This window comes from Onychostoma macrolepis, chromosome 19, assembly GCF_012432095.1.
Source record: "Onychostoma macrolepis isolate SWU-2019 chromosome 19, ASM1243209v1, whole genome shotgun sequence".
NCBI classification, from domain to species: domain Eukaryota; kingdom Metazoa; phylum Chordata; class Actinopteri; order Cypriniformes; family Cyprinidae; genus Onychostoma; species Onychostoma macrolepis.
The window spans coordinates 14,889,329-14,917,291 of record NC_081173.1 but is presented as its reverse complement, the minus strand read 5'-3'; the positions used below and the strand labels follow the sequence as shown (position 1 = coordinate 14,917,291).

At 35.3% G+C, this 27,963-nt stretch overlaps 1 protein-coding gene across 28 annotated transcripts in view; it reads left to right on the top strand.

The window, feature by feature from the left end:
• The window catches only part of adgrb2 (adhesion G protein-coupled receptor B2), a 328,746-nt gene that overhangs the window by 179,546 nt on the left and 121,237 nt on the right, over window positions 1–27,963 (top strand). For 26 of the 28 annotated variants that reach the window (XR_009267175.1, XR_009267174.1, XR_009267179.1 and 23 more), the window contains 7 exons: window positions 3,233–3,418; window positions 13,116–13,280; window positions 19,956–20,120; window positions 20,842–21,006; window positions 22,246–22,347; window positions 24,815–24,921; window positions 26,146–26,340. Coding sequence is in view for 22 of the 28 variants with exons in the window: in XM_058752678.1 (XP_058608661.1) it covers window positions 3,233–3,418; window positions 13,116–13,280; window positions 19,956–20,120; window positions 20,842–21,006; window positions 22,246–22,347; window positions 24,815–24,921; window positions 26,146–26,340 (1,085 nt within the window). In the remaining 6 variants the exon portion in view is untranslated. The remainder of the gene's footprint in view (window positions 1–3,232; window positions 3,419–13,115; window positions 13,281–19,955; window positions 20,121–20,841; window positions 21,007–22,245; window positions 22,348–24,814; window positions 24,922–26,145; window positions 26,341–27,963) is intronic. The other 2 variants (XM_058752696.1, XM_058752695.1) reach the window with 2 other exon arrangements.

The following is a 27,963-nucleotide window of genomic DNA, read 5'->3' as shown; positions in this document are numbered from 1 at the left end:
CATGATGTTTCCACCCCCATGCTTCACAGTAGGTATGGTGTTCTTTGGATGCAACTCAGCATTCTTTCTCCTCCAAACACGACAAGTTGAGTTTTTACCAAAAAGTTCTATTTTGGTTTCATCTGACCATATGACATTCTCCCAATCCTCTTCTGGATCATCCAAATGCTCTCTAGCAAACTTCAGACGGGCCCGGACATGTACTGGCTTAAGCAGGGGGACACGTCTGGCACTGCAGGATTTGAGTCCCTGGCAGCGCAGTGTGTTACTGATGGTAGCCTTTGTTACTTTGGTCCCAGCTCTCTGCAGGTCATTCACTAGGTCCCCCCGTGTGGTTCTGGGATTTTTGCTCACAGTTCTTGTGATCATTTTGACCCCACTGGGTGAGATCTCGCTTGGAGCCCCAGATCGAGGGAGATTATCAGTGGTCTTGTATGTCTTCCATTATCTAATAATTGCTCCCACAGTTGATTTCTTCACACCAAGCTGCTTACCTATTGCAGATTCAGTCTTCCCAGCCTGGTGCAGGTCTACAATTTTGTTTCTGGTGTCCTTTGACAGCTCTTTGGTCTTGGCCATGGTGGAGTTTGGAGTTGGGACTGTTTGAGGTTGTGGACAGGTGTCTTTTATACTGATAACGAGTTCAAACAGATGCCATTAATACAGGTAACGAGTGGAGGACAGAGGAGCCTCTTAAAGAAGAAGTTACAGGTCTGTGAGAGCCAGAAATCTTGCTTGTTTGTAGGTGACCAAATACTTATTTTACCGAGGAATTTACCAATTAATTCTTTAAAAATCTTACAATGTGATTTTCTGGATTTTTTTTTTCTCATTTTGTCTCTCATAGTTGAGGTATACCTATGATGAAAATTACAGGCCTCTCTCATCTTTTTAAGTGGGAGAACTTAAGTGGCACAATTGGTGGCTGACTAAATACTTTTTTGCCCCACTGTATGTATATGTATTTAGTGCTGTCAATCGATTAAAAAAAAAAAACGAATTAATCGCACATTTTTCTGAAATTAATCTTAGTTAATCCCCCCTAACATTAAAGTTTTTAAATATACTTTTATATTGCAATACTTTCACATTCAATGTTCAAATTAATGTACAAACAACATAAAGACAGTCTATTTTTTAATATTTGTTTAATGGCATCTTTTTTTTTATGACTGAAGGCCAGCATCACTGATACCAATACTGATTTCTCTATAAAATGTAAAAAAAAAATAACTTGACTCTTAAACTTAAAACAATCTTCACATAAACCCATTATTATAAATGTCATATTTTCCTGTGCTTTTCAGCAGAAATATACAGAAATTGAAATTGAAGTTATCAAACACTATAAATACTAAATTAAATATAGATGAATCCTTAAAGCTATAAAAGTTATTTTTTACTCTTTTTTTTTCTTTGTCCTTTGATGAACAGACATCACAGCAGCTGGTTATTGGGTTGTTTTTGGCTGCTATTTCTTTAAGAGATGTCGCTGCTGAACATCTGACACGCATTGTATTTTCTCTTAACTCTCATCACCTTTTCTGACACACTTCAGGTCTTAAAGTCTCTGTTAATGAGCTGACGAGTTGAATCATGTGTGTTAGATGAGGGAGACAGTGCTGAGCTGCTCCAGGAAAGTTTTGAAAACCATTTTAGAGAGATGTTCTTAAATGTGACTCATATAAAATATATTAGGCTACATGCATGCAGCCATGCACAGTTTTAAGGCAGCTTTAATCGCCTTTTTGGTAACATCATGACTTAACTGACCACAACATTGCATGCTCGTAGTTTATTTCGCGCTTTGATATGAAATGATTCAGGGCACGCTACAGCGCGCGCCGGCACCTTTGTGCGTGCAATGGAAGAGCACGCGCTGCGAGCACGGTACCGTTTCCGAATCCGCACTCGTTTGACTCGCGCCTGGCGCTTAAGTGAAGTGGAGCGCGCGTCTGAAATATCTCCGGTTTGATGTGGTCATAAAGACGCTCTGAGACTGAATAAATGCACTTCTTGTCAAGAGAAAAAGTGACAGAAACAGCAGTTGTGAGAGGGGTGGCCAACCCTAGCTCCGCCCCTGCGTTAATTGCGTTAAATAGCGTTAAACTGAAAAAAAAAAAAAATCGCCTGCGTTAACACGCTAATTTTGACACCACTAATATATATATATATATGTTGTATGTAAAAATAAAAGATAAAATAAATAAAATAAAAAGTAAAAAAAAAAAAAAAAAAAAAAATCCAGTCTTCAGTGTTACATTTGCTGCTGTTACATTTGGTTCTTATTATCATGAATGATTATTATTTTATTTTTTTTGTGGAAACCATAATACATTTTTGTCAAGATTCTTTGATGAATAGAAGTTCAAAAGAACAGCAATTTTTTTTTTTTTTTTTTTTTATACGAATAGGAATCTTTTGTAACATTACAAATGTGTTTAGTGTCACTTGATCAAGTTATGGTGTCCTTGTTGAATAAAAGTATTAATTTAAAAATATCAAATATCAAAACTGTTTTGAGCACCAAATCAGCATATTAGAATGATTCCTGAAGGGCCATGTTAACATTGAAGGAATAAATTACACACACACACACACACACACACACACACACACAATAGTAATAATACTTGAATGTTTTCATGTTGAAGTAATTGGCATTCCACCTTTTCCCCTCTTCAACCTCCATCTTTGTGATAGAAAACTTATGTGCATAAACTCCATTACCGTTGGCATCCCTGTCCCCATCAGCCCCCTACCCTCTATTCTCCACCCATCTGCTGCGCAAATAAGGCTAAGCTCTGACTCACCACATGCAAATGAAGATGTAATGCGATTACAAGACATGCAATTAATTTGATTTGCCCATTCACTTCGTGATGTCGCCTCTATCCAAGGACACGGCTTTCAAAAATGACAAAAAATGACTAGGGAACTTGGTGTGCCGTGTTTCCACCCATCATGTTCAGCCCAAGCTGATGGGGTGGCTCTGGCTGCCTCTGATCTTGCAACACCTTTTAAATTGCTGAAGACATGTAATGGATTGTTGGAGGTTTTCGTGAATTCTTAAAAAAAAACTTTCCTGGAAGTGCTCTTGCGGTTTATTCACAGGAATTTATTGATGGTGGTAGTGTTACAAATCCCTTCAGGACTTATGTTGAAGTCCATGGCTTGAGTCTGGGTCAAGAATTTAAAGATTTTTCTTTTCTCTTCATCTTGTGTTTTGTAGGTGACCCAGCAGCTGAGGAGTGGTCTCAGTGGAGCGTGTGTTCGCTGACATGTGGGCAGGGTTGGCAGGTTCGTTCTCGTTCATGTGTATCCTCACCGTACGGGACCCTCTGCAGCGGCCCGCTGAGGGAAACCCGACTCTGCAACAACACTGCCACCTGCCCAGGTGAGCCGCAGCATCAAGCAGGTAGAGTACCTCCGTGCTTTTGGATGCCCATCTACACATTCACACTTTCTCACACACTGCATAAGCAGGTCAAATATCATTAAACATTAGTTGAATGTTTGCTTTTGCTGTGTAAGTAAACATTGGCCAGTGCATGAGAAGAATCTGCAGCTATTAGATGATTTGGTTAATATTATTTATTTTGCATGACACACACATTTACTCCCTCCACTGCATGCTTGAAATACATGTGCATCACACACACTGCATTTTTGTTCAGTAATTATTGTGGAACTGCATACAATGGGCACTGTTGAGTCTTTTTTGTCCATGTACACTTGAATTTGGTGTGCATCAAGGCTGTGTGAATCAGGTGAGATTAATCTCACTCTTATTTATTTTATTTTATTTTTTGCACGTCTGCACATTGGTTTTCACCAAAATGAGTATTGGCATGTTAAAGCACACTGTTAAATGGACATTTGCAGTCCTGGATGCTGATTGGTTAGTTCAGCATTCAAGAGGTGCTACAATCCACGTTATACAACAGGGACTTCTCACTGTTTGTATCACTCAGCTTGTATGTGTTCGTTCCAGACAGACTGTCTGTTAGTCTTTGTGGTGGAGGTGGGGGTTTTAGGGACTCTTCTTGCAGGTTACGTCGATACGCCAGTAGGTGACGACAAGTGACTTTTCTTGTGAGTGAGTCATTGAATTGTTCATTCAATTGATTTGTTCAATAACACTGATTCATTCAGAAACAAAACAAGACACTGACCTCATGAGTAAAAGACAGATCAATGCTGTCTGTACGAGTGGGAATGCCTGGATGTTTTAATTAAATAACCGTTGCAATTGTTGTTAACCGTAAGCAGTGAATGCTGACAATACAATTTAGTGTACACACATTATCTCTTCATTTAGCTGATTTAGGATATCTCCTACTTTGCATTAATTAATTTGCTCAATGTACACTGCTGTTCAAAAGTTTTTGTTTTTTGTTTGTTCTATTAATCGAAAAAAAGCATTTTAAAGAAGTATCATGGTTTCCACAAAAATATTAATCAGCAAAACTGTTTTCAAAATTGATAATAATAATAATAAATGTTTCTTGAGCACCAAATCAATATGATTCAAAGAATGATTTCTGAAGAATCATGTGACACTGAAGACTGGAGTAATGGCTGCTGAAAATTCAGTTTTGCATCACACGAATAAATCACATTTTAAAATATATTAAAATAGAAAATGGTTATTTTAAATTACAATGATATCTTACAATTAGTTATTTATATATTTATTTATGCTTAAATAAATGTAACCTTGGTGAGACTTTAAAAAAAAAACGTACTAAACCCAAATTTTGAACAGTGGTGTACATGTCATAGACTTGTATATGTATCACAATTAAACTATATTAAATACATAGCACAACATGTTATACCTTATGGCTTGAAACCTTTCCCAATCCACAAACCTCTTTAGATCTGATCATTCCCTCTTCTTTTTTTCTGCATTTGTATTGTTTGGAGATGGATGGAGATGATTTAATACATGTCTATAGTAGTGCTGTCAATCGATACATTTTTTTTTATCGCGTTAATCATGATTAATCGCAAATTTAAAATACTAGGATTTACCTGTAAATGTGTTGAAAAAGAAATGCATGACAAACTAGTTTAAGGAAACAGAACCTTTCACACTTCCGCCAGGTAAGAGACATAATCCTTTTTTTCTTTTATCATTATTCTTGTCTTTTTATTCAGCCATTATCAGCCTTTAAACTGGCAATAAAACGTTTACCAAGCCACATCGCTTCAATCCCAGTATACATTTACCCAGGTATTATCAAAAGTATTTCTAAATAAATACAACAAAGCATTGCGACCTTACGTGAAGTATTATGACAAAATGCATTATAAAGAAGAATTGGACCTGTTCTGCAGGTGCATTAGAGCTAATATTAGCTCTAATATTATCATGCTTCATAAGACAATTTATGAGATTAATATAGTACACTTTTACTCAAAACTCACTTTAAACCACCATCGAGTGTTTGTAATAACTTCATTTTGCGATCACATGTGGAATTTGGCCATTTACTGTTGTTAAAATATGCTTTTATTTATAGCCAAATTAGCATTTCGGATGTACACATTCTTTCAAGAAAATCACATACAGACCATATCTATCGTAATTGTGTGTTTATTATCTTATAATCTATAGTGGCTGTTGTCAAGTTTATTTCTGCTGTGTAAAAGCCTTAACATGTATGCTCTGCTGAAACTCACGTTGTTTGTGATGTTACAACCGCCTCTCCATTCTTAAGTTGCCAGGGATACATTCCAAGTATAATACACATTAGTAAAATGATCTATTTTAATTTTTATTTGTCTATATACACTTTGGGCGGCTGCGGTACATTATAAAAGTAGCCCAAAAAACTGCAACCCACGGCTCTGTAATTTTTTCCCGCTGTATTTTCAAAATAGCCCACTTGTGCCGCTACCCTGGCAACACTGGCTGTACCCTCATCACACAATGATAGATGACCTTCCGCGCTGCGATGAAGGGAATAAGTTGGGGTCGAACCTTATCAAACGATTAATTTGCGTTAAATCTTTTTTGATTAATCGCATGCGTTAAGGCGTTAACGTTGACACCCCTAGTCTACAGTTAAGACCCCTATCAGCCCAAATAATTTCACTGGAGGCTTTTTGAATGATGTCCCTGCTTTGTTTTAAACGCTGAGTAGTAGATGCAAATCTTAATGCTTACAAGGCATATACAGATTGCCCTTTGTTGCGTATCATCAGCTGTGTAAGTCCTTCTGTGTGTTAATTCTATATTTATGTAAAACAGGATAACTCAATTTACCTCTCACTTGTGCATTCAGCCTGAGTTCTGATATTCAGCGTCTGGGCTTTGATGAGATGGTTGCCATGTTCAGCACTGGGCGTTTTTTTTAGTCTCTCCAAGAGTGCGGATCAGCGCTTTAGGATGTGATTTAAGGACAGCAGCAGATGATCTCAGCCGAGCGAGCAAGACTGAAGAGAATCAAAGTGAAGGATTTCTCCTGGAAATATCTGCTTGCTGAGGATTGATTCTAAACAGCAATCGATGAAGCTCAGATATGAGTGACATTACATTTAGACATGGAAACTTTTGGAATACATATATTTCTGAGGGTTAGTTCAGAAAAGCTGCTTATAGAGAACTATGTGTCAATAAAAAAGTAAACAAGCCAGGAATAAGAACGCAAGATGCTCGCTGTTTAGTTTTTTTTTTTTTACTGTTTTAGCATTTTATACTATTTATGCTGACAACATAAGCAGGCAGACAATATTTACTAAAGGGACACAAAAATTGGCAGAGAAAGACAATGTGAACCAAAGCAGAGCAGCATGTGTGTGCGTGCATGTGTTCATAGATTACTTTCACTCCACAGGAAGTGTTTAACAGGGATGTGCACTGGCGAAAAGGGACCGAGTGTCTTTGAGATTAGCCTGAGCTAGCGTAGCTTCAGCATAGTTTAGCGCTCAATGGAAGTCCCTTGGTCCTTCTTTTGGCTTTCGTTCAAACGGAACTTAATTGATTTGTGAAAGCAATTATGGCCAGGTTTATTTAGTTTGGAGGAGAGTTATTATTCAAAATTGATCAAGCACAGCCTTCAAATAAAACGGGTACTTTTAAAATAACAGCAATTCTGGGTGCAGTCTTAAATTGCCCTCTGTTTGCTCATTAGCTAATCCCAATCTAGAGCTCAGTCTAATTTGTGGACACAAGCCATCGATAGCTGTTTCCATCAGAATTAACTCTGCAAATTCTTGAAGTTTGTTGCTTTCTCAGGAATGGAAATGTAAGCTTTTAGACAGGTTTGTTTTTCATGACAGTATTTCTAGGGAATGCATTGTTTCATGTATCCACACAAATCAAAAGAGGAAAATAAAGCAAAAAGAGGTCAGTTGTCGTACTTTTGGAGAAAAAAAAAAAAAAAACATTTAATGGAACACAGTTGACCTTTTGTATAGCGCAACATGTTTTCAGACTCTGTGGGGTAAGTTATCACGATGGAAGCTGCCAGTAAGCAGTCTATATTTAGGCTTTTCAGTAAAATTTAAACACCAAAACAATTAGGAAACAAAAAGGGTATTACAATTTTTGTTTGAAGGACCGAATTAAAAAAATAAATGAATAACTCAAATGATTAAATGTTTAACACATACAAAACCACTGCTATGGAAAATCCTGGACTTTTAACTCAAAATTACTATATATAGCGGTCCTGACAACTAGCCCTGATCTCCTCTGTAACGAATATGGAAGAATGTGGTTTTCTTCTCCAAACAAAGGCAAAGATATCAATCATAAGGTTTCCATGGCAAGATCACAAGTTATCTGCAATGCTAAACCTTGGTCCCAATGAAACCCAAAATCTAAATTAATCTTTTCATGATAGCCTTAAGAAATTCCTCTCAGTGCATTTGAGGATGTGTCTAGCGCTGCTGCATATCATTGTGTCTGGGCAGCAGAGCAGAGCAGTGCTAGGCCAAACTCAATCTGCTCAACTTTAATGAAGTAACACTATTCAAAGCTTACGGCTCTATTGATAAATGAAATCTGATGCAATTATCTCAGACAGGTAAAATGACTCATGAGACCTAGAGTCAAATGAGAAAGCCATGTTTAAGTAAACTTTGGGTGGATGTATTTTTAATTTTTTTTTAAATTTCACCGCCACTTTTGATCGTTGTTTTGGCTGTCAAATATTTTGTGGTGTCTTCAGAGCCTGGTAATGTTTTTAAAGCTATGAGTCCTTTGTGAAATTTAATGGAATACTCAAATAAAGCAGCACATTAATGCTGTTTGTGCAGGATTATAGGTGATGTGGTTGCTCATATGGAAACACAGCTCTAGTTCAAATTCAACAATTACCTTATTGTTCATTCTGATGAGGCTTTGGTGCTTGACAATATACCCAGTAATCATCTTTTTCTATTTGTTATTTAATGATATTACATTTTAACTTTTTTTTTTTTTTTGCATACATTTATTCAGCTGTAATTACTATTTGTCATTATGTAGATGTTAAATTTCTAGTTTACAACTGGCATGTCTCTTATAATAGGGCAAAATCCAACAATATAATATATTATAATAGAGTATATTTAGTGTAGTAAAATAAATAGGCTTATCAACTTCTAAAAAGGAAGAGAAAATGCTTTTGTTGTTGACGTCAAAGGTTGGGCATCCAATCAAACTCTACAGCTATTTGCCATAAATTCATCTGTCACTTAGTGGAAACAGCCAAATTAGGCAGAAGCCAACATGGACAGGTTGGATGACATGATGGTGAAAATGAAATAATACTACTACTAATAATAATAATAATAATAATAATATGTCTGTATGTGTGTATATATTTTTTTTATAAAAATAGATTTGTATTTTTATTATTATTTTGCATATTGTTTGGCCTATGCATTTCATGGAAATATTAATATATTATAATATATGATTTCAATGACATGTTTTTGTGCTCATTTCGTTTATTGAATCAACACATGTGATGTGCAATATCAAATCTGGGTCCTGAAGAAAAAACTATTGAAACCACTGTATTCAATGAATCTTAGGGCAAAAGGGGCAATTGCATCTATTAACCAACAGGTGGTGCTATGCATTTGTTTTTGCCCTTTAAATCTAGTGACGCATCAGACTACAGGGATTCAAGGATAGCTCATTCATCACAGCTTTTTAAAGGGTAACTGCATCAGTTATAACTGCAGTCGCTGTTGGTCTTAACTGATATAAATAATATTTACGACATGTAAACAACACTGAACAATGCCTGCAGCCTGCGGAGCCACAGAACAGAGTTTGCTGGTGTTCTAGAAATGCTCTGAGGGGACATTGATCTATTGGTTTGAGGATTGTTGTCTGCCCCGCATGCCCAGTTCACAACCACATCTCTTTCTGTGCCTGTTTATTTATTTCTCTCTGTCTAGTCAGCTTCTCTACCTTTCATCATCAAACCTACTGCTTTTTTTGCAGATTTTTTCCTGCCTGTGGTCTGGTGGTCAGTGTGTACCTGTTTTTACATTTCTCTCTCGCTTCCTCCACCATAGGAGGAATCGGCACCCCCTGAGGGGAGCGGATAGACGGGCTCTGGGTCTCTGCATGAGGCAGCACAGAGAGTGATTTGATTGATATGGCAGTACGTAATGTGGTCTATAGAGAGGCAATGAGCACTGCGGGCACATCAGCCCAGTATTCAACCTCTCCCCATGCTACACAAAATCAGTGCTGTTATCCTAGCCTCACGTTTCACCCTTTACAGCTCGCAATCAACAGTGTCATCAGGCTAAAACTACCAATGAAAGAGTGTTTGGAAGTCCAGGCAAGAATAGACTGCCAGTGACTTGCTAGCTATGGAGGAGTTCGAAGTTAATTTAATTATTTCTCCAAAAAGTGCTTTTCAAAGTCTCCTGAAACTATATATGGCTTCATGTATTTTTATTTTTTAAATCCCTTTTGCTGCAGCTCTCAGACATAATTTTAGCTTTATTTCAAAAATGCATTGAGCCAAATTTGAAGTCAGTGGAGTCACAGAACATTGTTCTTGTGACTGTAACTTGAAACTAAGTGGTTTTGTTTTCTTTTTTTTCTTTTCTTTCAAGATCCTTGAAATGTGAAAGATCATAAATTAGTGGTTCTCAACTGGTTTTGCTTCTGGAATCAGATATAATGTACATGTTAAGATATTTTTTTAAATATTTATAAATATTTTTAATTTAATTTACACCGCATCCAGATACATGCATATTAGCATATGCCATTTTTAAAAATACATTTTAAGTATATATGGAACTGTATAAGTAAAATAGTTATAAATCTTTGTAAACTGATTACTGACCACAAATTTGTGTGCTGTATGATTATGCTTATTAAATTAGCATGTAATTTCTCCCACATCATCTGTCTTGAAAACAAGTCGTGAAGTCAGACCGTTTGACTACTACTAAGTATATACTTAAAATGCTTCAAATTTAAATAAACCTTGTTTTATTATTTAATTACTATGCATAATTAGATGGTTATTTATTGCTTTTACAGTATCATTGTCCACAGCCCTATTCAATCATGCACCTGTAACCTATTTTTTAGGTCAGTAGAATGTGATTTTTGGCTTAATTGCAGAAGATAATTAGAGGGCTAAATGTATAAATGTTTTCATTATTTATTTATTTTTTTGTTACTGGTTGTCTAATTTGATCTGCTGAAGAGGGCAGAAAGTGACTCTGAAAGTCAGCTTTTGTGTCCAAGTTGTTTGAGCAACAAGTACCTCTATTTTTCTACCTGTCCGGCCCCTCTCTCTCTCCCTCTCTCTCTTTCTCTCATTCATTTCATGCAAGCTCTTTTTTTTTTTTACTCTTCATGCTGTATGTGCAGCTGAGCCATGGCTCCTTTGAGCTTTGCACTACAGAGCGCTATCAATTATTTATCAGCATGCATAATTCACAGTACATCCCTGCTCTACACTGAGGAGGCCTTACAATATCTCCCTCGCTCTTTCCAAAAGCCCTCTCAAAAATCTCCTTCTCTGTCTCTTTTACTTACTCTTTCTTTTGCCCCTTTCTCCAAATCCTGGCCAATTCTCTTGCCTTCCATCCCCTGTCAGGATCCGTTTTTCTTTCTGTCTTCACCTGAATCGCTCTTTTCAATCTCTCCCATCCTTCCATCCTTCTCCTTTTCAGTTTTCCATATGTATCTTGCCTTATATTAAAGTCTGTCTTCTGTTTTTACTGTCACTCCACACATCGAGCATTTCCTCTCTCTTAGGCAACTCAGATAATCTCTGCTCTTCCGCTTCCGAAAATCCTTACAGTTGGTCAGTGTAGAGTAATTTTATGGGGAAGAGAACCGGTTAGGCTCATCTGGGTGGTTTTGTGTTTGGTTTAACTGTTGTTGCACTGCAGTGGTTTGTCAGAGGTCACTCACACCCTCAACCATAACATCTCATCAAGCCCACAGTCATACTGTATGTTCTGTTTCAAAACTTAGCTATTAAGTAACCGAGTAAGCTGCCTTCATAGGAAGAAATTTAAGATATCATAAGTGCTTGCTTCTGACGCAAAGACTGTTTTATATGTTACGTAATTAAAGCAACCCAGAATGCATTGGGACTAGCCCATTTTTAACATTTAAATAATATTAAACTGATCCTTTCACACCAAATTTTGTGTACTATATTCAGTATACCTACTAAAATATAATTTCTCTCATATTGCTTGTATTGAAATCGATTGTGAAGCAAGATATACTACTAAATTTAATAGATTTTTATTATAGTTTTATTACATTTAAAAAAAAATGAACTGACATATAATGATTGTAAACTGACTATTAAACAAATTTTTGTGTCTGTATTTACTGTATGCTGATTGTCACATCATCTGTAGTGAAACAATTGTGAAACATATTGTGTATATATATATATATATATATATATATATATATATATATATATATATATATGCTTAAAATGAAAAAATCTTAATGTTTGTAATGGATTTTATTTGGGTTCTCACATCGTCTGTACAAAAATTAATTGTGAAGCAAAACTATTCAAGTAGATACTGAGTAAATAAGTACTGCATATACTTCAAAATTTATTAATTGTGAAAATCTGTTGATATTTTCAAAATTGTGAGTGATTGTAGACTGTTTATGTGCGCTATTTATATTTGTGTGCACTATATCCAAAGTTCTGTCATAAAATGCTAGATGGCGCAGTCCAGTAGGTCAAACTAAATCTGACATAATGGCATCATTATCGCATGGTGCAGCTGATTGAAACCCTCCAACTTCCCCAGCTCCACCTGAATAGATCTGCTATGGGGTGATTCATGCATGCTACATGGAGGTTATTTCATATATGTTATATGAATTTGAAAAAGTATATACTTAAAATTTATTAAAAATGAAAATATATCAGTAAAAAAATACTTTAAATGAGTCCCTTTTTGTATGGCTCCCATTTTTTTATGTTCCAAAATAATTACTTATGAGGTTCAGTTTCAGTTAGAATGTTGTCTTCGAAGGCAGCTGCCTATGTAAGCAGCTCAATAGGTTTTGGAACGAAGTCGGAATTGGAACGGTTACTAGAGTCATACCTGAAAGTTCAAGATCTCTATATGACTTCTATTAAAAAGAGTTTAAGAGTACATCCAGGGAATACTTATTTCGGAAGACACTCAACTTAAAACGAAATGGAACACATACCGCTTTTATTGATAGTCAAAGAATCCTTCAGGGACACAACCTCATTGAAATCCTCTCGGCAGGAACACAATCAATTGGACACATTTCACGATCAAACGGCGCATTTCATCTAGTTTTGCTCTACCCATGCCTTGATCTTTTGCACTTTGGTGCTCCTTCTTACAGGATAAGTGACGTCTCATTCATGTTATACATGCTGTTTCATTTTCATTTCCTTCTCTGCCCTCAATCCTTGATCTGAAGGCATCATCCACTCTGGCGTTTGACAGTTGAGGCCCAGTCTGTTGGTGGCATTCCTGGTTTTATCCTTCAGCTGGGCAGGGTTTCGCCTCTGTGTGTCCCCGTGTGCTGTTTCTGGCTACTGAAGGACCCTTCGGCGCCACCTCCCTTCATCTTCCCTCACCCCCATTGGTGGTTTTGTTGGTGTTTGCAGTGCATGGTCTGTGGGAGGAGTGGTCATCGTGGAGCCTGTGCTCAGTTACGTGTGGCCGTGGCACTCGGACCCGGAGCAGGATCTGTGTGCTCCCCCAGCATGGAAGCAATGGCTGTGGAGGGCCCGAGGTGCAAACCAAACTCTGCAATATAGCTGTGTGCCCCGGTTAGTACTAATCTCCATTTCCTCATCTGCCAGTATGCTCTCTCTTTTCTCTTACTCAATCCCACAGTATGTTCTGCCTTTACACTTTTATCACAGTGGGTCTCATGCACTAATAATTGCATAGGTGTGCAGAAAAGATTTGCATGAAATCTTACATCAAATTATAATGCTTTTTTTGTTTTGTTATTATTGTATAAATTATTGAGTGTATAATCTGATCTGATCTAATCTAATATAATATAATATAATATAATATAATATAATATAATATAATATAATATAATATAATATAATATAATATAATTAATATAATATACTTTTGGCTGCTTTTGGTCGCCACAGTGTAATTATTCGCACACTGGATTTTACGCTAGATGCCCTTCCTGAATAATATAATATTAGTATAATATAATATAATATAATACAATACAATATAATCTCCTTTCGGCTGCTTTCGGTCGCCACAGTGTAAATATTCGCACATTGGATTTTACACCAGAGACCCTTCCTGAATAATGTAATATTAGTATATATATATATATATATATATATATATATATATATATATATATATATATATATATATATATATAATATGTTGGAATTTTGATTAAATGTTATATTATAAAATTGTATTAAAACAATGTTTAGTATAATAAAATAATATTTAATATATTAAAACAACAATAAATAATATCATTATTATTATTTATATTATTATTATCATCATTATTATTGAATATATGTAGTTTGAGTACATTTTAATCATAAATTCAAAGAAAATGTAACTGTGAACATACATAAATTACAAAGAGGTTTGCACAATCTTAGAGAAAACTAGAATGAACAAGAAATAATTACTGGAGCCCAATATAAAATACAATATAATATTAGCCAGATATATAATATCATATAATATATCTTATATAATATAATATATCTTATGCCAGATATATAATATAATATTAGTATAAACTATATAAAAATAAATTATATGTTTAATTGTTGTGATTAAATTTTGTATTATATTTTTATAACAACATTTATTATAATAACAACACAGTATTTTAAAACAACCCATTTGGAGCCATTAATGATTTAATGTAGAAAATATAATATAATATAATATAATATAATATAATATAATATAATATAATATAATATAATATAATATAATATAATATAATATAATATATAATATAATATATAATAGGAATAGTTATAACAATTTTGTCATTTTATAACAAATTAGTTTATATAATAATAATAATAATAATAAAGCATATGTGGTTTGAGTAAACTTTATTTATTTTGTGCATATAAATATATGCATCTGCACAATTGGTGAATGAGACCCAGTGTGCTCTGTCTTCTGGACTCTTCTAACTTCCTTATTCTTTACCCTTTTTCCATGTTGTATGTCGTCTCCCGCCTTGTCTCTCTTTTCACATGTCTTCTTCTTCCTGACCTTTACCTTTCCTTCCTGTGTGCCGTCCTCACTGCCTCCAGCTTCACCCCAGTCTGCTTGTTTCACGTCAGTCTCTCTCTCACCCCTCCTGTTCAGTCTCAGTCTGAAGGCCGCGCTTGAGCGCTGTGTTGTCTGCGTTCTCTTTCTGCAGCCATGCCTCATAGTTTCCTCTGGATTTCATTCATTCATTATTCCAGTCTCAAGATTCTTTTATTTTTTTATTTTATTTTACTTTTATATATATAGCTGAAGTGCTACTCCAATGGGGGCTCGGCTCGAGTTAAGCTAATCGGAATCGCAGATGAACAAATCACACGTGTCCACACATGCTGGGGTTTGTTGTTTCTTCTACAGCGCCGCTCCGGTCTCAACCAACAGGATCCGTCTCCGAAATTAGTTATTACCCCACTGAGATGAGCAATAAATCATTTGTCTGTTACATTTCAATTCATTTTCAGTTTGAACAGTTGCTCCTGCCTGGAGTTGAAGACCTCCATTAGGCTGACAGTTGAAGGGTTAAGGGTGACAGCCAATCACTGTGATTGTCTTTTATTTGAGGAGGCACAAATGAACAGCTGGACCAGTCCGGCCGAGCGCCTTTTGACTGACAGTGATTACAACCTGTCAGAGAGCAGATCTTCCACCTGTCCTCACCTACCGAGAGGCGCCCATGTGTAAAAACATCTCATCCGCCTCATATTCAAATTGCCTTCATGAGTGGCTGCTGACGTGTAATCTGCTAATATAATTTAACACTGGACTCAAAGTAATATACCTTCTCCCGGTTCACAGTAAAGGATGGTTAGCTGTGTGAATCTAAATGGAGACATTGTAAACATTGGCGTGTTTACTCCCACATTACTTCAGCTCTATTTGAGAATATGATTACAGTGATGGTTTGCATCTCTGTAATCAAAATGTGAGCAATTTCATTTCCAGCCTAGTCACTGGATCATTATTGTAAGTCACTCCTATTATTTATTTGTTTTTTTCTTGTTTGATAAGAGATGGAACTGTACAATAGATTGTACAGTAGTTTTGTAAGTGGATAGTCTTATTTTGAAGTAACATATGCTGATTGTCCTCATAAAAATTCTGTTTCATTAAAGAATAAAGTAAATATTTGCTTATAGAACGTTTTTCAGAGTGCACTCTATTGGCTTGTTAGAGGAATAAGGTTTTAGACTTATTTATATGGCAGTTTGTCTTGAAAAAAGAGAAAGAAAGCTCTAAGTATGTAGATCTATTAGAACTTAACATAGATCAAATTTAGAAATGTTTTCAAAATCTGAATGTATTACTCAGTCTTCCAAAATATGTTGCATGTAATTTGTTATTATTATTATTATTATTATTAAGAAGAAGAAGAATTGTAGTATGAATAAATAAATACACACACATATTATATATTCTATTCAATGCATAACTAGTTTATGCATTGAATAAAGTATCTTATGCTCACCAAGGCTTCATATAATTGATTATAAATGTGGTAAAAAAACAAACAAAAATAACATAATTTTCTGAAATATTATTATAATTTTAAATGACTGTTTTCTATTTGATGATATTTTAAAAAGGGTAATTTATTCCAGTGATAGTAAAGCTGAATTTTCAGCAGACATTACTAGCAGTCTTCAATGTCACTGTGTCAATGTTATTTTTTATTAATGTTGAAAAGAGTTTTTGCAGCTAAAATATTTTTGTGGAAACTATGAAAATAAACAACATTTATTTGAAATATAAATATTTTGTAATAGTTTTTAATAGTTAGTAATTTGGAATATCTTTACTGTCGTGTTAATGTGTCCTTGCTGAATAGAAGTGTTGTTTCTTTAATTCTTACCTAGAGTTTTGAATCACAGTGGTCAAGATTTTCACAAAAATATTAAGCAGCAAAAACTATTCAGTTCAATAGTGATGATAATATAAAATGTTTCTTGAGCAATGTTTCCTGACAATCTTATGTACATGTGTAAAATATGTGCTTTTTATTTATTTATTTCCAAAAGAAAGAAAGAAAGAAAAAATAAATAAATTCGGTAAAATGAAGCTAGAAACACTGCGAGGCACAATGCAAAATCAAAGTCATGTTCTCAGTTACAGACAAGCAAATTCTTTCAAATACTGTTCATTTTTCATGTTGTCACCTCCAAAAAATAAATAAATAGATGTAAAAATGTTTATTAAAACATTTCCTGTTCCTTAAAAAAAGATGTTTGCTTTAATGGTACAAATGCACAAGCAGTTTATTACAGTCCACTGCATCAGCAGCTTGTCTACAAATTCATCAAACTCAGGTTAAAATGCAACTTGCTGAACATGTCAGAATTAGCTAATAAAACATCGCTGAACCTTCCATTTGATTTACTGCGGCCATATGAGCTCATCAGTTTATGTAATTCAGCTAAAATAGATTTAAGAAAAATTATAAGCCATAAGAAATCAAATCAAATAAAGTAAAGGAACAAGGCCCAGAACTTATAGCAACAACCCTGAACACTGAGATGCATTTGTTTGTTTGTTTGTATGTATGAATTACAAGTGAGGGATACTCAAAGTATCCATTTGATGTGCTGAAGTCAGTGTTATTACCTTAATTATACAGTTGATTTCTCTCTGCCTTTCCCTTCATGTTGTTGTGAAGTAAAGAGAGATGCCATAAATGCTCAGCTGTGTTTGTTGGGTTTCAGCTGCAGCTGCCTTCTCTCCTGGCAACCACAATATACGGGATCTCTGTACTCATTGCCTGCTGATTTTATGAGTGATGATGAGTCCAATGCTCCCATGGAGGCGCAGACAGACAGGCCGCATTTATCCATGTTTATTGAGTTTGTGAGGCTTTAGAATATGGTTATTATTTATCATGTTCTTGCTTTGAGACACAAATCCTCCATGATCTCAGACAGAGAATGCAGCTGCATCTGATTTTGTGATATGTCGTTCTGACAATATAGAGGTATTTTATTTTGATATTTTTATAAAAATATTGAACCATTTTGTTTTTTTTCCTATTTTATAATTACATGCATTTATGCTGTTGTGTATTTACAGTATGTGTCTGTAGTATATATATATATATATATATATATATATGCTACTCGTCTGTCTATTTGTATTACACTGCTCCCATTTGTACAATTTTTGGTCTTGTGGCTACCTTGAAGTAATGTTACACGGTACATTTTTCTCAGTTTGACGAACATCTGCTTTGACAGAGCAAAGGTGACATAGGGGTTTTCGTTCATTGTGTGCTCTGTCTTCCTTGGAATCCATTAGATTGAGAGATAATTTGATTTCAGTTCATACCATCAATCATATCGAGATACGCTTGGATGAAATATGAATATCTACCCCCAACCCCCCCATTTAAATAAGATAAAAGTGATAATAGAGGTTAATATGCACAGATCCTGAAATTGCTGCAGAAAGTCAAAAGACGTAACATCTCCCCTACTGTGAAACAGATAGTGCATACTAGAAAGCATTCATTATATAAACATAAAGCCGTAAGATTAATGGCGTCATTTGATGGATGAAGTTTAAGCATAATTCTTACTTTCGAAGATGCTGAATATGTGTCCATCGAGGCATGTAGGCCTACTAATATTTTGCAAAGGATCTTGGGATTCGAGACGTGAAACATTTAAAAGAGTTTCTTTTTTCTTTCTCCCTAAACACTGCAGAAATTCATAAATGCTTCAACAAAATGAGTCATAAGCAATGGGCTTTGGATTAGCGACATGGGCTTCATAAGCGACATGCTCCCTGTGTATTATTTATTCACATTGAACTTCACCAGAAAACATGAATCTCATTAATCAAGCAAGAAATATTTACTGCACATTGATCTCTTTTTCATCCATTATGCAAAAGATCTCATATTGTTTTTTTGTTGTGGTTGACGGTCAGAGAGAAGAGCGATATGACCACAGGCAGAACCTGTACTGCTGTGTTTGCATATACTCTATTGACATCTACCGTTAATCTACTATATCAAATTAATGTAAGATGTGTAATGTCCTTGCTGTCTTTTATACATAGAAAAACAATGAATAGTAATCAGCAGATTTTTTTTCTTCCTAGCTTTAATTAATTCTTACTCATTTATTTCCAGTGAGAAATTAAAGGCTGAAACATCTGCAATATGCAACAGTCTAACTAAAATTATTATCATCAAAGTGAGGTTTCTCATAAATTTTAGCTCTAATGTTATCAAGCCTCTATTTAACTTCCTGTGCTTTTAGGTTTGTCTCAGTAGTCCATCTCTCTTTAATTAATTAAACAAAATTAGTCTTTTCTTTGCTCTAGTCTTCTCTGAAACCCATTAGACTACAATTTTCATGAAATTAATGTGTTACTTGGAGCACCTTTAATGTGCAGGTCAAGGTTTATTCTAATAGAATGCATTGTAATTTAATGTTCGGTGATGAAGAGGTGAACCTAAAAGAGCATTTTTCAATATAGAATTAAAAAGTAAATTATTGAAGCAGGGTTTAAATATGAAATTTATGATGTAATTTCTACCATCTGTGTTACATGGGACCTTTTTTTTTTCTTTTGAAGAGTGTGTGTATTCTATATTTTAGAATACTATTTTAGAATACACAATCTATTTTAGAATACAGTCTATCTATCTATCTATCTATCTATCTATCTATCTATCTATCTATCTATCTATTCTGCTTTCATTTTATTTTAGTTAAGGCTTTAGTAATTTTGTTGTTTGTCATTTCTATTAGTTTTTTTAAATATCTCTATGTAGTTTTATATTAAGTTTTAGTGTTTAGTTTTAGTGCATTTAAATGAAAAGAAACCAGAAAGAAAAACAAAATTAAATGAAGTAAGCTTTCAATTGTTTATTTAAGCTGATGGTAAAGTTTATAAAAATGAATTGAATTAGAAAAATGCTGAATATTTACACTGTTTCATCACTAATCAGTATCATAATCACTCAGTTTGTTGAAGTGATCTCACAGGTTTGTATCAGGGTAAGTAAGAACTTACAAACATGCTATAGACAAACACAGACCCTTGCTGTACCCCGTCTCCCTGTCTGTACTTCCGACCGCCTGTTTCCTGTTTGTGTCTGTCCCTCACTTCTATGTCCTTCTCTTTCCTGTCCTTCCTCCAATTCCGTACTGTCTTATGCTGTTCTCACCTCTGCATCCCTCTCTCTCTGCGTCTCCCTGTGGTTGTGTTTGCAGTGGAGGGGCAGTGGTTGGACTGGGCAGCCTGGTCTCAGTGCTCTGTCTCCTGTGGCTCCGGCACTCAGCAGAGGCAGCGGCGTTGCAGCGTGTCGGTTCACGGCTGGGCGGAGTGTAAGGGGCCGCATGCGGAAACTCGTGAGTGCACCAACCCGTCATGTGGGGGTAAGTTTCTCTCTGGTGGGCTTACAGTCTTAAATTGACAGGTATTTTATGTGCACAGCTGCAATTTGTTTGCTGTCATGGTCTAATTAATTGCAGTGAACGCTCTAAATTGTCTATGGTACCAAACCGCAGAGATTTAGCGGTCTGCACCACTCATTTTGTTCCACAGATATGCTGCTGTGTCAGCATATGCCAGTTAGCACCCCTGATAATAATTAATAAGCGCAAATTAGCTTCATGCAGGTGCTTTATGACCACATTCACACTGCACCTAAATATGGTTGTCACTTCACTTTTAAGTGCTTTTTCATGTTTTATGCAACAGTTAGTTCCGGTCCTCAAATCCGATTGGCTGAACAGTGTTATAAAGTGTTATTTTAGAATCACTGAATGAATATTATAGTATTTGTTGGTATTTTGAGTTAGGTATTATTTTTATATTTTCTGTTTACATTTCATTTCATGCATTTCATTTTTGCTAAACTTTTAGTCATTTAGTTGTGTTTTTTTTATTTTTTATTTTTTACATTTTAAATTTTAGTTTTAGTTAATGATTAATAACCTTGTTTCCAAAAGTGCTGATATACAGTCTAACAGCACTGGATCATTTAACATTTGTTTTTACTGTGTTCTAGTCAGGAGTATTAAAACGGCATCATCATGTAGATGGTCAATGATTGTAATTATATCTCTTCTTCCTTGTTTTCTTGTTCTTGTGCAGGTGGTGGGAACTGGGGTGCTTGGAATCACTGGAGCTTGTGCTCCAAGACCTGTGACTCAGGTTGGCAGCGGCGGTTCCGTATGTGTGAAGGCACGGGAATCCAGGGTTACCCTTGCGATGGCTCTGGAGAGGAAGTTCGCTCGTGTAATGACAAGAAATGCCCAGGTGCATGTTCATGATCAAAACTTTTTTCTTCACTTCTGATTTTTTCAACTCTGATTTCTTTTACAAAGCCATTGGCTCTTGATGCCTATTATCTCTATGCCTCAAACATGTGTGGGGTCTATGGGTTATGCTCTTCTGAGGTTGATAGTCAATATATTATGAAGCTTTCACTGATGTTTTAAAAAAAAATATAATAAGACTTTCAGACCCTAATTTGTACCCTATTTGTAAAAAGTGCCCTTTGCTTTTGTCTCTCTCCTTTTTTCCCCTTTTCTTTCAATCAGGCTGTTTTCCTGTAGGCCTCTCTCACTCATTTTCTCTTTCTTTTTCCATATTTAACATTCTCTCTTCTCCTTTGTTTCCATTTCTTCTCTCTTTCAATTGAGACGGGTCATTCTTGACAGAAGGGAATTGTTCAAAGTGCTGCTATGTGTGATTTGTCAGCATGTCAAGCAGCACAGCAAACAGCAGATTTTAATAAGCATGCCGTTGACTGCAGCTTTGGGAGTCTATAGATTAAATAAATGTCAGACATTGCCGCAGAGCTTATATCGGGCACAGGGCTTTGATGGAACCAGAAACTTGAAGACAAAAATCTGTCCAATAGCTTTGTCGGGGTGTATTATGTTTAGATGAAAAAGGTAGGGTTCTGTTCTCCATCTCTCTCAGCTTTCAAACCAGTCCCCTTCTGTATCTCACCCCTGGGTTGTTCTCTGTTCTGAAGAAGCTTTTGAATGAAAGTTGGAGAGAGATGTGTGTTGTTGTAGTTACTGATCTTCACAGAGTTTGCTTTGTGCACTGTAAAAACTAATTTTCTTAATCAGTATTTTTGTCCTTGTTTCCGTGAAATATCTAGAGACACAAACCTAACTAAATTTAGATTTAAAACATGAGAAATCTATTTGCTAATGGATAAGAAAAAGAAACTTAATTAAACATAAGTAAACACGACTTACACATTTTTTGTCCTTTTATCCATTTTTACTGACATAAGGACACAAATACTGAAGATTGATTGATTGATTGATTGATTGATTCATCCATCCATCCATCCATCCATCTCTATCTATCTATCTATCTATCTATCTATCTATCTATCTATCTATCTATCTATCTATCGATCTATGTGAGAGCAATCAGTCAATCATCAATAGGTTTTATATTTAATGCTAGTTTGTACATGTATCCTAGTCTTTTTTCAGTGGTTAATCTCTTACTTTTGGTTCATACTATGTGCAGCACCTCATGAAATATGTAAAGATGAGTACCAGTTAGCCATGACGTGGAAGAGAGCCTCAGCTGGAGAGACGGTATACAACAAGTGTCCATCTAATGCCACTGGTACGTCATTGCACACATTCTCTTTATTAACCACGTAAGGTCTGTTGGAGGCATTTTAGAAAAATAAATATTAAAATGATAAATATTAAAATTACCCAATGATGACCTTACCCTCATGTTATTCCAACCCATGACTTTTCCTTCCATTGAACAAAATGTTTATATTTTGAGGAAGATCTAAACGACCAAAACAACTAAATAAAACCCATAGATAATGACAATTTGAGTCATCGTTGACTGTTAATGCCAATTTATTTGATTAATTTAAAGGGATAGAAGATTTACTCACCCTCAAGCCATCCTAGGTGTATATGACTTTCTTCTTTCAGACGAATGCAACCAGAGTTGCCTCCTTAAAATGGCAGTAAATGGTGGTTGAGATTTTGAAGCCCAAAAAAGTGCATCCATCCATCATAAAACGTACTCCACATGGCTCCAGGGGTTAATAAAGGCTCTCTAAGGTGAAGCAAAAATTATCCATATTTAAAACTTTATAAACTGTAATATCTAGCTTCCATTAACTTTTGTACTTCATGAGAGAGTGGTGTTCCAGCAGATGACGTTGGACATAGGTGTAGTGTTAGCTCCGGTGAGAATATGCTAGTCTCACAAGAACCAAGTTTTGTTTACAGCAAAGGAAAACCAGTGTCCTCTTGGTTTATATCGAAATACTCAAACATTTTTTCTCTACAAATCCTTGTTTTGTAGAGATAATGGTTTATGAAGTTGTAAATATGGATATTTTTCTTACACAAATGCATCGATTCACTTCTCTTCATTAACCTCCCAGAGCTGTGTGGAGCACTTTTTATGATGGATGGATGCACTTTTTTGGGCTTCGAAATTTCGACCACTATTCACTTCCATTATAAAGCTCAGAAGAGCCAGGACGTTTTGTAATATATATTAGTCTGAAAGAAGAAAGCCATATATACCTAGGATGGCTTGAGGGTGAGTAAATCATGGGGTAATTTTCATTTTAGAGTGAACTATCCCATTAAGTCCCTATTTACTAATAATCTTCCTCTTGATCTAGTAATTGCTGGTTTAGTCTCTATTTTGCATGACTAATTCATGACCATTGTGCACTTTAGCTGAAACGCAGCTTTCTCAAGGACGACCGTGCCTCTAAAAAGTTTATTGTACATTCCTCTGGATAAAAATGTCAGCTAAGTGACAAATTACTAGTAAATTAAAACCGCTCAAGAAAAGTTAATGATCCGAGCTTGATTAACTTCAGAGTGTACGCCACCGCCTACATCACATAAAACTCTAAAACTACAATCTAATGTTGTTTTGGCCATAGCCAAAGATGCCATATCTAATGCAATCTCTGATACATTTGTTTCTTCTCTCACTGTGACACGCAGCTTTATTAAAAGATTTTATGATCGGTTAAACCACATTATAAAACTCCATCAACGGTGCAATCGCTCAGCTTCCAAAACCAACATCGCACAACAGGCTCAAAATAAGTTGGTTTCCACACAGTTAATCAGCATTCAGTTCTTAAGCCCATTGAGATGAATTAGTGGTGTATGAGAGAGAACTTAATGAGGATGTTTACAGCCCAATATGTGCCGCCATAGAAAGTTAATATAACAATGAGATCAAGTCAGATTTTGGCAGATTGAAATGTCAGACGTTGCCGCAGAGCTTACATTGGACCCAACAAAAACCATTTCTGTCTTTGCGAGGCTGTGGATTTAATGTCACACACTGACATGTTGTCGTTTAGTACATGATGACATTCATGTTTTGTGAATGTTATATATTGAGTGTTCTGCACTCTTCAAATTGGCTCGAGAGTTTCTAACCCTCCCCAGCGCAGTGGGAGAGTTTTTTGGAGTTATTTATGCCCTCTGAGTACAGCGTGCAATAATTTTCAGATACTAGTGAAGAAAGACACCCAAGGCGCTCAGTGATTTTTACCTAATAAAAACAGAAAGACCTAATAAATGATGTCTTTGAAGTGGGAGCGCAGAGCACAGTGTTGAATGAGGTCAACGGCGAGCTGTAATCTATATCAACTCCACATCCCGGCCAGCACGGACTGTCATGCACGCTAACCCCCAAAAGAGAAACCAATTCCTGCAGAGAAGGATTCGCTTGACTTTTCCGGGCTACATTTCCACATCTGCCTGTGTTCCCTGTGTGATTTTCAGGCCCATTTTTATCCCAGCGAGGGTACCGGGGTGAGGCCACGGTCGAGTCTTATTGGCCTTGATCTGAATGATGCAAGTGGCAGAAATTTTTAAGCAAAACTGAGATTACCGCAGCGTAAAATGACTCAAAACAATACTCGGAACAGACATTATCCCAGACATTATCGTGTGCCGCATCCCAGTGAAGTATTTTATATGAAGAATGTGAACATCACAGTTCATGTCTGTCAAACCTTGACATGTTGTTATTGCTTGTGCCCAACGGTGATAACGATCTGTTTTTTTCTTCACTCTCCTTGTAGGATCTGCTAGTCGTCTTTGTTTGCTGGACGCTAATGGAGTTGCTTACTGGGGTCCTCCGAGCTTCGCCCGATGTGTCTCACTCGAATATAGATATTTACATTTATCTGTGAGTACATGGATGTGGATGATGTGTTGTGCACAAACATTATAACAAGTCACAGAAAAGCGATAGATTGGAGTGTATTTAAAGGGCTGTGTGTGTTGGAGAGAACATTGCTGCTGTCACTTTCCACAAATGATAATAAGGGCAATGACCACTCAGCAAAACACTAAAAAGAGTCAATTACATTGTTGGATCCCCACTCATTATAACACTACTACTTGGAGAAGCTTCCTTTGAAATAGTCCCTATACCATAAATTCTTAAAAGCTTGAAATGCAACAACACCAGCTTTCATATTGATTATGTACTGTACTCTCTATTGCTTGTTGTGTTTTGATAATGATTGATTACTTCCTAACAGATTCAACAGCCTGCCTTCATGTGCTCTTTCTAATTCCTCATCCACGACCTTTGACTTTGAGTTCATAATGCCGAGTGGGTTTTAATTCGGTCTCGACCGAGGTGTGATGTGACAGGGTTGATTGTGCTCTTAACCTGTCCGCTAACCCTTCATTATAATCAGACAATGCTTAATTAGCTTTGATTGCCATTGTCTGCCACCTCCTGCACTCAAAGTACTGTCATTAGACAGTCAACACTTTGTCTGCTGATGTTCGAACACAAACAAGAACTCTGCTAGTTTATTCACTAAGAGAGAAGTTGTTTTCACTTTGTTATGCTCACAGCTTGGTCGACTATAGATGGGAAGTAGATTAAGGTGGCTGTCGATACCTTCAAACTGCTTTCGCTTTGCTTCAGACCCAGATCAATGTTGTTTCAGCTTCAAAGCCAGCGTGTTCTTCTGCACTCTGGCTTACCTTTAAATCTGCATCTACATTTCAGGGTGCTTATTTATTCTCTTTTTTAAGTTTTGAATTTGTTTTAAATGAATGAAATGAAAGTATGTTAGAGCGTTTGTGGTTTAGGCCCATACGGGTGCACTTTTCTTCACATGCTTGTTTATATATTTTAGCTTATTAATTATTCTTTCAGCTACAAATAGTTTAGCATATATTACCATTTTTAAATGAACAAAATTCCACAGATTTTTCCTTTAAAATCGGTGGAGAAAATGCATAACATTTCCAGGTCTGCTGATTTAATTTGGTATCTCTCTGGTAGTATTTATGAACCCAGGGTGCAACTTCATGCTTCTGTGGTTATTATTGAGGTTTATTTATCAGTGTCTGTGCATAAAAGCGTGTTTTTTTTCCCCTTCTCCTGTAGTTGCGAGAACATCTTGCGAAGGGTCAGAGGACCCTGGCGGGGGAGGGCATGTCTCAGATCGTGAGGAGTCTCCTGGAGTTAATGTCCCGTAAGAATTATTATAGCGGCGACCTCTTATTCTCCGTGGAGATTCTCCGAAATGTGACGGACACCTTCAAGCGAGCAACCTACATCCCAGCTCCTGACGACGTGCAGGTGTGTGTTTGCCTGTGGGTGTGTGTAAAGGTACAAGTAATAAATGGGTAGATGACAAAAACTGTGACCGGGCAATATTTCTTTTAATGTTTTCCACTGTTTGTACAGATTTTTAAGAGCTTTTCTGTTGCTGACATAAATAGATAAAGTACATATACACCATGCAGGCATAAGGCGAGGCTATACAATGGTATGTATATTACACAGCTTTAGATCAGTGCTTGACATGTCAATTTCATAATTACATATATTGTCATGCTTAAAACAAGAAAAAAAAAAAGCCATTTGGGTATGAAAATTAAATGTATTTAAAGATAAATTAGAATAAAATTTATCTGGCATTTCTCTGAAAACATCTTACACATTTTTAGTAAAGGTATCTTGGTTCAAATTTGTGTTTTAGACAATTTATACCTTTTTATATATATCTATTAAGACAAAGTACTAAATAAATAAATTATGTTTTACAGTGCAGAGTAACATAGATTCACAACATCAAAGTGCAAAAAAACCATATACTCCATCCAGTGGCATTTATTATATATAAGGTTTAGAGAAATGCTTGATGTGTCAACTACATAATTATATTTTTTCATTTCTTCCAGTAAATAATATGTAAATACTATGACTTTAGATGCATTTACTCAAGAAGGATGAATATATTAATATTTGTTTTCAAATCTTGAATGTATCTTTGAATTAGATTTAAGTGATATTTTTACATTAAAAAATTGCAAATTGGGCATAAAAATTAAATATATATTTAATATATATATATATATATATATATAAGTTAATTAGAGATTTAAATTAAAAGTTTCTCTTTACTTTAATTAAAGTTACTGTATCGTTTTATTTTTTTAGATATTTTTTAAATATTTATTTGCTAGAAAACAAGACAAAGTACTAGATAAATATTTTTTAAATATTTATTAATTATCTATGTGTATATATATATATATATATATATATATATGTGTGTGTGTGTGTGTATGTATATATATATATATATATATATATATACATACACACACACACACACACACAGAGCTGTGTAGTAACTGATTACATGTAATCTGGATTACGTTATCAGATTCCAAAAATTAAGTACTTGTAATTAGAGTAAGTTACATTTTAAAATACTCGTAATCAGGCTACAGTTACTTTTTATGGATTACATATTATTCACACAATACCAATAAATTATTCATAATTCATTGATTCTCCCTAATTTCTCTTTTTCATCTTTTAAATTTTCCTCTCTTAAATAGCCTACCGATTATATATACATATACATGTATATATAGTCCAGTTTTGTGGACATCATTCATCCACAAAGATCAGTCATCATTAGTCAGGCGGTGAAAGAATTTGACCACTGGATTTACAAAAATAATTTCAGGTTTAAGAAGGGTTTTAATATTGCATCAACTACTGATGAATACATTCATTTTTATTTGAATTATTACTCTGTAGGTTTTTATTTTTTTTTAACCATGTATTATTAATTATAACTAATTAAAATGCACATATTCACGTTATTTCTTAGTTACAAAAGGCATTACAAAACTTTTTGTCATCTAAACCTTATTCACCAAATATATTTGCTTTAAGTACCCCTGT